Genomic DNA, 13416 nt, shown 5'->3' with positions numbered 1-13416 from the left:
TGTAGAACACTTTATTTAAAATATGTGGCAGCATAGTGTCTTGTACATATTAAACACAATAAATATTTGTTGAATTGAGTTTTATTTGAGTATTTATTTGTGTATAGTTTAGCCATGTTTCTAGTTTAGGCCTTTGGTTTTCTACTTTAAAATTTTTCTAAATTCAGGAAAATTTCACTTATTTAAATTGAGGGAAATATTCAGTTGTAATTACTAGATATTCTGAATTTTTGAAGTATTTTAAAAGAATGTTACTTTCATCTCCTTATAGTAGTTTAACCTAGTTAATGAAAATGTTGGCAAATAGAGATGAATGGGATTTTTATACAGAATATATAATACTTATTTGGAGTTGCAGTTTCCATTGTGAACAAATGAATTTTTCTAATATAGTTCTAAATACTTCAGACTTGGTTGATGATTAATTTGATTTACTTTTCTCAAGACCTTTTTTTTTTTTTTTTTTTTTTAAACTTTATTAGACCAATTTAGAATTTAGAAAAATTACTTGGGAGAAATAAATTCTCAATATAAATTATCATAGAATACTAATTAATGGGGTCTGAATCAATTCAAGCTTGCGTATCAATTGAGTTGAGCAATGAAATAAGATAATGTTAATATATGCATATATACATATATGTGTGTATGTTTTGTATATTTAAAAATGCTCTTGAAATATCAAGTATGTACAAATATATTTTTGTACAAAATGGGTAAAAATGTAGGTAATCTAAAAGTGGTATTGCTTAAACTTAGCCATTAGCTTTTCACATTAAATCTTTAAAAATGGCAAATTCAATCTGCTTATGCCTTCAATCTTGATATCCCATGGTGTCATTTTTAGTAGGGAAACAGATTTTTTGCCACAGTTGACTGTAATTTTTAACAGGGATTTCCTTGGTTAAATTTTGCCACCTTTCTGGGCCTCAGTAAAAATTAAGGCTTATGAAGATTTTGAAATGAGTACTATTGCTGCTGGAATGGATATGATAGTAATAGCTAATATTTATATTGCACCTAAGGATTAGTTAAGTGGTGTGGGTATGTGTGTGTATGTCTCTCATATATTATACACAATATCTGCATGTATATACACAATTTAAAGAAATTGAGGCTGAGATATAATTTGAATTTAATTCTTGACTCCCAAGTTCATCTTTGTATCCACTACACCAGTACAGTATCAATAAATGTACACCATCAAATTCAAATAGAAGTGGATCAATCATAGATTAACATGATCTATATTGTATTATATTTTTATTTATTTTTCTAAACATTTACCTGTATGTTTTAACCTGGTGCATAATGAGCATAAACTTACTTTCTCTGCTCTATATTATCTAGTCTCCTGGATATTGGCCTCCCAAACCATTGATCCAATTTATTCATCCTTGTTATTCTTGAAGATATTTATTAAATATATCTTGTGTATATACAGAATATCAATGGTAAGCATAGGTATACTATTAGAAAAGATGCCCATTTATGACTAGCCAAAAAAAATAGCTTGAAGTTTTGTCTACAGCATGTTATTTCCTAGAATCAGAATTAAAAACTGAAAGGGTTCTTAGATTTTATTTAATATAGTTCCCTTATTTTACATATAATGAAATTGAAGCGAGAGGAGAAATAGTTAAAGTTTCATACACCAATTTTATAAAGAGCCAGTTTAAGGAAATATAATATTCTAATGATTATAACATGAATATTGATCATAGCAATACAAATTTTTCATGGCAATGATATTTTCATATATCCAAAGAAATAATATGATGAAAAACCTCTTTCCCCCATCACCTCAACAAATTAATATTAGTCGTTTTCCTTAATCCCACTAGATCATTCATTATCATTGCTGACAGGATCTGGTCACTACATGTGTATACCCAATACTCTTCCCAACCCTCTGTTCAGTAGTTTCTGCAATTCTGATTCCCAATATAGATGCTAATAAAGTTATAATAGAAAAATTTGTTTCCAGAAAAACGTAATTAAAATTGTTGCATAAATTAGCACAAGTTTATGAACATTTTTCAATATTATTGGGGTTTAGTCATTTTTACTTTTTTAAAATATTCTTTTTGACTGAGAGATGACTATAAATATCATCCCCAAAGCAAAGTTTGTAGCTATTAAGTGAATAAAAACACAGGAAGTAAGGAAGTGGTGTAGACTAATGTCTGATTTCTATAAGTATTTGTTCTAATTTTTTTCTCGTTTTTCATTTGGAAATAAAATACAAAATGATTTGCAAATATAAGTTTATTATGATTAATCAGTTCACCCACACAGAAAAGATAATAGTGAAGAAGTCATGTACAATAAAATTATAATCCTTTCATTTGACATGTCTTAGAGCAAGAGAAGTATCTCCTGTGCAAGCTAATGCTTCTCATTAACCTCTGAGATTGTCAATTGTTTTTCTGAGCATTTGTTTCTCATCTATGAAAGAAAATTCATTTGATTGTCTTCCTCTTTCAAGACGCTTGTGGATCACTGCCTTGAAATTTTAGAAGACAATGAATGCTATCATTTTGTAAAAAACAATACAAAACAAAATTACTGGTGTTTTTGTTATTTAAGGTGCATTATATTAGGATGCTTCCTATATAAGATGCATTAATAAAGTTGAAACTGTGAATGGTACTGTGGGAATAAAAATTATATTTTGTTGATTTAAAAAAATCATTATTATCCTGTTTTTTACCTGCTTTACTATTGTAAAGGGAGATCCTCCTGGTTTCATTCCAAAGTCTTTGAGTTTGCTTTGACCTCTTGGGGTTTTTGCTGATGTCTTTTTACTATTCTTAAAGGTCTAAGCCACTGACTTGCTCATAGTAGGCACTTCATAATTTTTTATTATTTCAGTTTATGACAGTTGCCTTAAAATTGTTTAGTAAAGTGTTATAAACTCAGTAATTAGGAACCATCACAATGTTCCAGGAGTACATCATGCTTTTTAAAAGCAGCTTAAGAAGAGAGAGATGACTTTAAAAAGCATCCTCCCTTATTTCCACATTCTCCTATCCAGATTGTGCTAGCCTAAAGTCTTACCTAAAGTTACAATGGTTTTTGTTTTTAACCTGGTCTAGGAAAAAAGGCCTGGCAATGAGGAATATATTTTAGTTCAGTTTTGACTCTTAAATAGTTGTGACCTAAAGCAAATTATCTTAATTAACTGAGTTTTCTCCATCCAGTTTTTAACATTCTTTAATTGGTCTCTACATATGCTCATTGTTTCTTCTATGAAAATCTCTAAAAATGTAATTTATTAAAATTTTTCTCATATTTCCTTTCCTTAGTTTTTTTATAATTGCCATAAGGGCATTAATTTTCATAGCATATCTGTCTTTAATATGTGCTTTGGTGTTAGATTTCCATAGTCATTCAGAAAAGAAATTTCTGAAATGTCTGTGTTATATTGAGTTGATGAATAGTTAGCATAAATACTGAATAGATTTTTCATTTTGGGAAAGTTTTCTTATGACTAGGATATCATTTCTGAACTTTCAGAGTAGTGCTTGTTTTTAATCTTTGTTTCTGGTAGAAGTCTTAAAAACAGGTTCCTAAAAGATTTATTTTTTGTTTTTGTGAAATAACTTTTCATGATTTTTTTTTTCAGAGGATTCGGTCTACAGTGGATGAAAAAGAACAAAAACAGCTTCTTATGGACTTGGATGTGGTGATGAGAAGTAGTGATTGCCCATATATTGTTCAATTTTATGGAGCACTCTTCAGAGAGGTATGAATGAATATCTGTGGTTTTAAACAAATGAATACAAAACTGATGAAAGAAAATTAGATCATAGCTTTAGACCTAAAGTGACCTTAGAGATCAGTCTAGCTTCCTTTCTTTATATATTAGGACAAGTATACAGAGAGAGGTTAAGTAACTATATTGACTATATCTAGCTCCTCTTTTTTTTTTTTTTTTTTTGGTTAAAACTTTTAGTAGATATGTGCTCTCCGAGAGCATAAGGATAATTGAGTGGATATTCATAAGAAAAAAATCAATTTTTTGAGAATTCATCAGGTCCAACTCTATCATTTAACATCTGAGAAAACTCAGTCTCACTTAAAAAATTATAATCTTTTAGCTAGAAGAGACCTTGGGGATTACCTAGTGTTATCTTCCTACTCAGTATAAAAATGTTTCTATAACACTTCTGACAGATATTTACCCAACTTATATCTCACTACTTATAATAACGAGCAGTTCACTACTTGATGCAGCCAGTTCCAACGTTGCATGGCTCTAATTGTATATACTTTTTGGCTTTCTTTTTCCTGGTTCCCTTTTGATCTGCCTATACCAAATACTATTTTATCTACCAATTTATGAATGAATCTTCTCAGAAAACAATCTAAACTAAAACAAAACTGAGAACTCTAAATCCATAGAATCTATTATATATGTCCACTGCACCCTGTGATAATTTCTGTTATACTCAAATTAGGGATGAATTAAACTTCTTTCATTACCTATCTAGGTTTGATGACCATTTCAGCTTTAGGTGTACCATCCTAGACTTCCTTGTCCCTCTGTCCTTTGCCCTTCCAATTATATAATCTCCAATTCTGTATATAAATCCCTACCTTATGCTTCTTTTTTTTGTTTGTTTTTTTGCATCTGTTTCTGCTCTATATTCCTTGAGGAAGGCAAATTTAGTATGTCTAATAGGTGTTTTTTACAACTTGATTTATTCCACATTTACTCCTTAACTCCCTGAAATCTGACTTTTGTCCCTGGTGTCCTATTGAAACTCCATTCATAAAATGATTTTCCTAGTAGCTGTTTCTCAGTTCTTATTCTTATAGCCTCATAGATCTAAAATTTGAAAGTATCTCAAAATCATCTATTTCAATCTTTATATTTTAAAATGGAAAAATTGAGGGCCTAGGAACTTTGTATTAATGGTATTTTTACCTGTTCTTGAAACTTTGGAATCATTTTTAACTTCTTCTTTATGAGATTTCATGCTGTTGTGATATATCTTCTATTTGATTTTTCTTTGAAAGAGATAGAAAATTTCACTTTCACTATCTGATAATGGAATTCTTATTACTTTATTTCTAGATTAGTGTAATAGCTACCAGTAGGTCTCTTGAATTTTAAGTTCTTTCTCCCTCTACAATACTACTAAATAAATTTTCCTAAACTTCATTTCTCATGTAAATTGTTCTGATAGACATTCTATTGTTTCTCATTGTATACAAGGTGGTTTCAGTTTCTAGTCTAGATTTCCAGGACTTGGATAGTCTAGCTTATCATAGATCTTTTCCAGAGGTCTTTCTCTAAAGCCAAACTGGTCAACCTACCTGCTCATATAAAAACTTAAGAATTCCTTGTTCTGTGCTGCTGAATTTGTTCTCATGCCCTGTAATATGCATCAACTTTTTCTCTGCCTTTCTGAAATTTCTAGGGACTATTCTAATTCCTCTTTTTCTCTAATGAAACCTTTCCTTCTTCTTAGCTCATGTTTTGTTTTTACCAGAGGAGGCTGGTGATGTGGTGGATAAACAATGGGGGCTGCAATAAAGAAAATCTAGGATGGATTCAGGTCTCATATATTAGCTGTGAGAATCTACCCAAGTCACTTAACTTATATCTCAGTTTTTCCACCTGAAAAATGGAAATAATAATAGTACTCATCTCACAAAGTTGTGAGCATCAAATGTAGATATTTTTGAAAAGTGCTTAACATAGTGCCTGACACACAATAGCCATTATATGGATGCCTATTCCCTTTTTTACTCTTTTATTAGGCTTTTATTATAATGTGTTTATGTTTTATCTCTCCAACTAAATCAAAAGCTTATTGAGGGAAGGAATTTTATCTTTTGCTTTTTAAAAAATTCTCCCATTGTGTCTATCATCGTTCTTTACATATAGTACATGTCCAATAAAAATTTGTTTTAATTGACTGAAAGCTATTTATATGTACAATGTCTGGAATTGTAGATACAGTAGATTCTGAATAATAAATGTTTATTGAATCTGATCTGGTCTATAGCTTAAAGGTGTTGGTGTTATTTTTTGGCATGATTTTTTTTTGGTCATTAAAATTTACCCCCTTTTCATCAGATGATTGTATCTGATGTTTTCATTCATTCTTTGTTTCTAGTGAAGCAGTGATCAATATACTTGAAAATTAAAACTCCAAAAATTAATTTAACACCACTGGTCCAATCATGAAAAAGGAGTGCTCAAATTGGAGAAAAAAGAGAAACAATTGAGTGAGAAACAAACAAATTTCAGTGTGATTATGTTGGGGGAAATTATATTTAATTAAACTTTACAAATCAAGACATAAATAATTCTTAATTATTTCAGACATAAGTCTGAAGATGTTTTGACTGATTTGTTTTTTTAACATAAAACAAAGACATGATCAAACTTTATATAATCACCAAGTTTAAAGGATACAAATGAATTTGATCAATTAGTCAAAATATGATATTTAAGGAGCTATTATTTTAATAAGAAAATAGTTTAAGTAAACAAAAATTAAGTACCTTTTATTCAACAGTTTTAAATGTATCCAAATTAATTAGTAAAAGGATGAAAAAACCATAAATATTTAAGAAAGTCTTAGATAAATTTAGAAATTAAGATCATAGACCAAGAAAGTTGTGAAAGTTATATTTTGAATTTATTATACAGTGAGGAATAATTTTTTTCCAGAGTTTTTTTGAGTTTTTTTTTTTTTTTAATATACATGTTAAAATACAAACATCCTGCTAAAAATAGTCACAGTTTCAGGTGTAGTCTTCTTTTCTGTTTTGTGTATATGAAAATAGTCGTTTTGAGGGCTATTTTAAGTACAGAATTCTAAAAATAATGCATTCTCATCTTGTGTGAGATTGTGTTCATATTGATTTCCTTTCTCAAAAATCTTCCTTACATAAGATATTGTATGCTGGAGACCTTATTTCTAGGTCTTGTTAAAATCTTGGGAACTCTGACATACTCAGGTTGACCATTGGTTATATATCTTGTTCTCATTTCCTTTTCTGATAAATTTCCTGGTTGGTATTTTTATATCTCTCCTATTATACCTCTTTTCCCATTAAAAGATGGGGTTTTGTGTTGGGAAGCATTTCATGATCTTTGAAAACCCTTTGTAATATTTTAAATGCATTAAGGATTCAGTTAGATAATAAAATTGTACTTCACACTAAAAAACTATACTTGATTTTAGTCATATTATTACCTCTAAGCATTAAAAAATGGGAAAGGAACAAAACTGCTAATTCTATCTCATACAAGGAACTCTCAGGCTCTAGCTAATAAATTGTCAAACACCTCAGGTTTCAAAATTAAGTTATCAAACCCAAGTCATATATTCATAGCTACAGAAACATTCAGAATGTAAAATTATCTTAAAATTCATTTAAAAAATAAATTGTGAGCCTTCAAAATAAAAAGAAGTACAGACTAAGAAAGGCAGAGAGTGTGCCAATCTATGGAATAGATTTCCTTATTAGGTTTTGTCATTTACTTTTATAAGATTTTCATTTCCACTTTTTTTCTCCTTACCTTCTCTGATCCCTCCCTAAGATGGCAGTCAATCATTATACAGGCTTTACTTGTACAATCATATTAAACATTATCACATTTGTCATAATGTGAAAGAAGAATCAGCACAAAAGGGAAAAACTATGAGGAAAAAAAGAAACAATAAAAAAATGAAAATAATATCTTTCAATCTTATACATATTTTTTTGATCCAGGGATACTACTCCTAAACCTATATACCCTAAAGAGATCAAAGAAAGAAAAACAACCCATACATACAAAAATATTGATAGTAGCTCTTTATATGGTGACAAAAAAATTGGAAACTGAGGGGTTGTCCATGAATTGGGAAATGGCTGGATAAAATATATTATATGTTTGTATTAAGATAGAATGTTTTGTTAAAAATAGCAAAAAGGACAGTTTCATAGAAATATGGAATTTAATAACTATAAGTATAAGCTGAGCAGAACCAGGAGAATAATACGTAAAAATAACTTTGAAAGGTTTAAGAATTCTGATCAGTGCAATTACCAATCATGATTTAGGATAGACTTGATGCAGAGTGAGGCATGTACTTTGGATGTGGCTACTATGGAAATTTGTTTTGCTTCACTGTGTATTATAAAAGTTTTGTTTTTCTGTTTTTCATTTCATTTCATTCATGTAGAAGAGGGAGAGCAAATAACTTCTTATATTAAAACATTTTTAATGGTCAAAGGATATAAACACTTGCCAGGTGAAGAAATTAAAGCTATTTCTTGTCATCTGAAAAAATGCTCAAAATTATTATTGATTGGAGAAATGCAAATTAAGGCAACTCTGAGGTACACTTCATACCTCTTAGATTGGCTAAGATGACAGGAAACAGTAATATTGGAGGGAATGTGGGGAAAATGGGACACTAATACACAGTTGGTGGAGTTGTGAACTAATCCATCCATTCAGGAGAGCAATTTGGAATTAGGCCCAAAGGGCTATCCAATTGTATATACTCTTTGATTTAGCCATGTCTGTACTGGATCTGTATCCCAAAGAGGTCATAAAAAAGGGGAAAAAAATCCAAATGTACAAAAATGTTTATAATACCCCTTTTTGTAGTGGAAACTGAGCTGATATCTATGATTTGGGGTATGACTAAATAAGTTATGGTATTTGAATTTAATGGAATAGTATTATTTTATAAGAAATGATCAGAGGCTGATTTCAGAAAGGTCTGGAGAGCCTTACATGAACTGATGTTAAATGATGTGAGTAGAACCAATAACAAGTGTGATGGACTTGGGTCTTTTCAACAATGAGGTGATTCAGGACAATAAATAGTCTTGTGATGAAGAGAGCAATTCCCATCCAGAGAGGGGACTATACGGACTCAATGTGGTTCCTAAAATAATATTTTCACCATTGTGCTGTGGTTGTTTATTGTTTGTTTTTTCTTTCTTCTTTTTTCCTCTTTTCATTTGATTTTTCTTGTGCATCATGATAAAGGTGGAAATGTGTAGAAGAATTGCACATGTTTAATCTATATTAGATTACTTGCTGTCTAGAGGAGGGGGAAGATAAAGGGAGAAGGAGAAAAGTTTGGGACGGAAGGTTTTGCAAGAGTGGATGTTGAAAATTATCTTTGCATGTATTTTGAAAAATTAAAAAAAACACTATTATATAAAAAAAACCCAGTTGCTCTTAGCATTCTTTTAAATAAATAAAAATAAAAACATTTCAAAAGAGAAAAATCTTTGTTTAAAAAAATGAAGTAGAACAATATTTGTTGAGTATAATTCTGTAAAGAAAAAGAACTTTGAAATGCTTAAGAACTCCGATCATTGCAGTAAATCACATTGATTAGACTGGTCCCAAGGACTAATGATAAAATGTAATAATGCCATCTACCCATGGGATACTCATTTTTGGACCAATGTTTTGCTTAACTATGATTATTTGTTATATATGTGTGTGTGGGGGGGTGGCATGTGTTTCAATGCAAAGAGAGATATGAAAGGAAGAAGGAACTTAGATACAAAGAGAGAATAAAAAAGATCATCATTAGCATTTTTCTTTTAAAGGTACTGAAGACAACAGAAAAGGAAGTTAAAAAACTAACTTGACAGCTTTGAAATTAAATTGAATTGATTCTATTTTTCAGATTGCAAGCTATTTATGATAGTTATCTCTGTTTACATATGCAATTTTTTCTGTGTATGGAAATACCAATCATTCAGTCATCTGGCATTTATTAAGTACCTACTAGGTGCCAGACACTGTCTTGTGCTGAGTATATAAAGAGGCAAAAAACCAGCTCCTGCTCTCAAGGAACTCACAATCTGAATGGGAAGTTAGCATGATGTGAAGGTTTTCTGGAGGCAGCCTTACTTTCAGTTACAATCAATAATTACTCCAAAATGCAGTCAGCTGGTAAAAATGCAAACGTTTATTTCTCCTTCCAAAATAGTCCAGTTAGTTGAGGCCTAACTCTCTACTTGGCTCCAAGAGATCTTGCAGCTTTGTCCTTGGCTTCTGCCTCTGCTTTCTTCAGCTTCCAGCCGGCACCAAGTTGGAAGATGCAATGAATCTCTTGCCTCGAAGATAGGGCTTGTGGGTTCCAAGAGCTCCCTCAAGTAACTAACTCAAGTAAATCCCACAAGAAAATAGTTTTCAACTCAAGCTCCAAGAGCTCCATCTATATATATGATCTCCCAAAGGTTAACTCCGCCTTCTGGAGGGAGAGGGATTCTGGATTATCTCCCAGAGTGCAAAACCCTAACCCTGAACTCTCCCAAACATATGAACTCCATTGAGTACTTAGATACTTATGAGCTCTCTAAAGGTGTGAACACAAGCCTTGTTTCTATCAGTTCCACTTAGTACCTTGTTTCAAGTTCTGGCCCCAAATATCTCTAAGATCAAATCAACTCCAATGGCTTAACAGTTTGTAGATTCCAACAGCATGAAATCAATTATGTATGAAGAAAGGAGCAGAATTTTCTTCTTTGCTTGCACCATTTGGTGGAACTTTTAGTTGCCATCTTTATTCTTCTGTTATCTGTTTTTAATGATCAGGATCATCAGTTTAGGATAACCAACTAGTGTTATTGCAAGCTCATAATGTTCCTTTACTCCTAGAATCTCTCTTTGAAATGTATAGATTTCTTCAAAACTTCAAAAGACCAGCATGAAACACTCTTCAGTCCTTGTATGTCATTCTCTAATTGCCTTATAATCTGATCCTGTTATATACAACTGTACTGCTTAGACTGTGATCTGTGACAAAATAGGACTGAACAGGCTAGTTAATAATTTCCTGTTTGCTGCTGCTGCCTCCTCTGACCTCCACAAATCCACACTTTTCCTTCCTGGGTCATCCCACCAACCTACTATGGGCATGGGGCTGACCCAAACCAGCCCTTGATTAGATTATACTCCTCTCCCAAACCAGAGTCCACAGTCTAGTAACTAGTTGGGCAAGAGGATCCTGGACAGGTGATAAGGACCCTCATATTTTCTAGTATTTATCAAATTCAGAATAACAGAAAAATAAAAATTCAAATTTAAATTAAAAGTAATAAATAAAAAAAGTGACCATATGAATCTTGGTTTTGGTTTCGAGATTTTTTTTTTTTCTAAGCAATTAATACCCTTCCCTATTGCAGAATCACTTTCTGTCTTTTAGAAGCCTGTATGTTGCCTCCAGCATGAATCTCTTTAACATGTATATTTGGTCTAACTGTTCCTTTTCTGGATTCTGTTTGGCTGTTTTTCCTATCTTTTTCCCCCTCTCACTTCCTTGCCCCTTTCAATGCCATTTTTACTTCCTGCTATGCAGGAACTATAGCGTTAAGTGTATGAAGAGGTTGTCCATCTCTTATTGATAATGGAAATTATTAGAATAACCTTGACAAATCTTTTCCATTTTTTTCATCGGTTTGTGGTCATCTTTTCAGTTTCATCCTTAAATATTCTTGGGGTGATCTGGATTAATTAGATTTCAATGCCTTCATCTGGCATTGAAACACATGCCACCCCCCCCCACCACCACCACCCCCATATATAACAAATAATCATAGTCAAGCAAAACGTTGGTACAAAAATGAGTATCCCGTGGGCAGATAGCATTATTACATTTTATCATTAGTCTTTGGGACCAGTCTAATCAATGTGATTTACTGCAATGATCAGAGTTCTTAAACATTTCAAAGTTCTTTTTCTTTACAGAATTATACTCAACAAGATTAGATTCTTGTTTATTTGACAAGTAGAATGAATTTGCGGACTGGGACAGTTCCTTGTTTTTTTTGTTTTGCTTTGTTTTTTGTTTTGTTTTGTTTTGTTTTTTGGTCTTCTGGTTGTGATGCTTGATTTTTGAGTTAAATTTTATTAGAAAGTTGTAATTTTCTATATAGGTATCTTTTAGTAGCTACCCATTTGTTTTAGCTTGTTGGAGCTATTTTAGTTACATTTTAATTTTTTTAACTTGATATTGATTTCAATGTTTTCTCTACTAATTAAATAGTATAATTGTACAGAGATAACTTACTCAAAAATAACACGCCTTCATAACTATTAATTTCCATTTAGAATATATCACTTTTATTTTGTATTTAAAGAAAATAGATAGGATAAATGGCCCCTCTTGTTTCTTATTCTGAAACCATGTTTTCCAGTATATTATTCACTTTCTTTCCCATGTCCAGCTTTGCATTATCACTGAATAAAGTACATATTAATTTAATTTGTATAATTTTAAAAACTTTTCTATAGAATTTCTTTACCTCCTCATCCTCTGCAATGTTGGTGCATAGGTTACATTTCTTTGTAATTATTTTTCTCCAAATGTTTTTTCCCCCCTTGAAGCACTTGATACTCTTCCCTATTGCAGCAAAAGGACAATATAAGATAACCAGGTTTTATATCTTACGTTAGGATACACAGTCAAACCAATTTCATAAGAACCTGTGAGAACTTCCACTCAACTGCAGTCTTTTTTGTATTTTGATTTTACTTATAGCAAGAATGCTAACATTCTTCAGTGATATAACTACTTCTTGATAGATAAGGATCTGACATATATAGTAACAACAGTTAAAGTTAATCCCTCTAAATGGTTTAAAAACTTTGATTTTTGGCTCTCCTATTCCCTTTCATAATTACAAAAGTGGAAAATGGACTATACAGAACTGAGAGCCAGTTTGTGTTTTTTTGTGAGTTTTTTGCCTTTTTTTTTTTTTTTTTTTTTTTTTTTAACCTTGGATTATTAGGGCCAGAGAATCACCAAGTGATTATCCTATTGCACTTCTCCACAATCTAACCTGGTCCTTGAAAAGTATACATAGTCTATTGACAGGGCTTTATTTGAAATCTTACTAGCCTAGTAAAATCTATCAGAGCTTCTAATCCATTGGCACCTTCACAAAGATGAGAAGAAAGGAGTGTTTTAAAGCTAGCTTACATCTGTGTAATAAACTGACTTAAAATATTTAGTATGGATTAGTCCATTTTATCGTCTTATGATAACCTTGTTGTAAATATTTTCTCACTTGTGAAGGAGCTGAGATTCAGAGAGAGGAAGTGACCTTTCCAGGTTACACTGTTTGGTAGTGGTAGAGCTACGCCTGGGTTCTCTGTTAGAGAGATGCAATTTAGACCTTGTTATATTTGATAGTATTTACAAGACAGCATTTCTGTAACATAACTTCTCTTCTTTTGTCCTTAGGAAATAACCAATTTGTAATAGTGAGGCTACATTGGTTACAAATTTTCTACAATATATCTGGATAATAATTTTCTGACTCTTAAATATTTCATATTTGCACAGCTGATGGGGAGGGAAGTTGTCTTTTTAAAAGCACACTTTTAAAAACTTTTAAAAAGTCGCTTCATTCTCGTCTGTCTCTTAA

General features: G+C 31.4%; 1 protein-coding gene across 6 annotated transcripts in view; it reads left to right on the top strand.

Annotated features, from left to right (window-relative positions):
• MAP2K4 (mitogen-activated protein kinase kinase 4) overlaps window positions 1-13416 on the top strand; it is a 174847-nt gene that overhangs the window by 117732 nt on the left and 43699 nt on the right. For all 6 annotated transcript variants that reach the window (XR_004233767.1, XM_031965528.1, XM_031965526.1 and 3 more), the window contains one exon: window positions 3629-3748. Coding sequence is in view for 5 of the 6 variants with exons in the window: in XM_031965528.1 (XP_031821388.1) it covers window positions 3629-3748 (120 nt within the window). In the remaining variant the exon portion in view is untranslated. The remainder of the gene's footprint in view (window positions 1-3628; window positions 3749-13416) is intronic.

This window comes from Sarcophilus harrisii, chromosome 4 (assembly GCF_902635505.1).
Source record: "Sarcophilus harrisii chromosome 4, mSarHar1.11, whole genome shotgun sequence".
NCBI lineage: Eukaryota > Metazoa > Chordata > Mammalia > Dasyuromorphia > Dasyuridae > Sarcophilus > Sarcophilus harrisii.
This window is presented reverse-complemented; position numbering and strand designations above follow the sequence as displayed.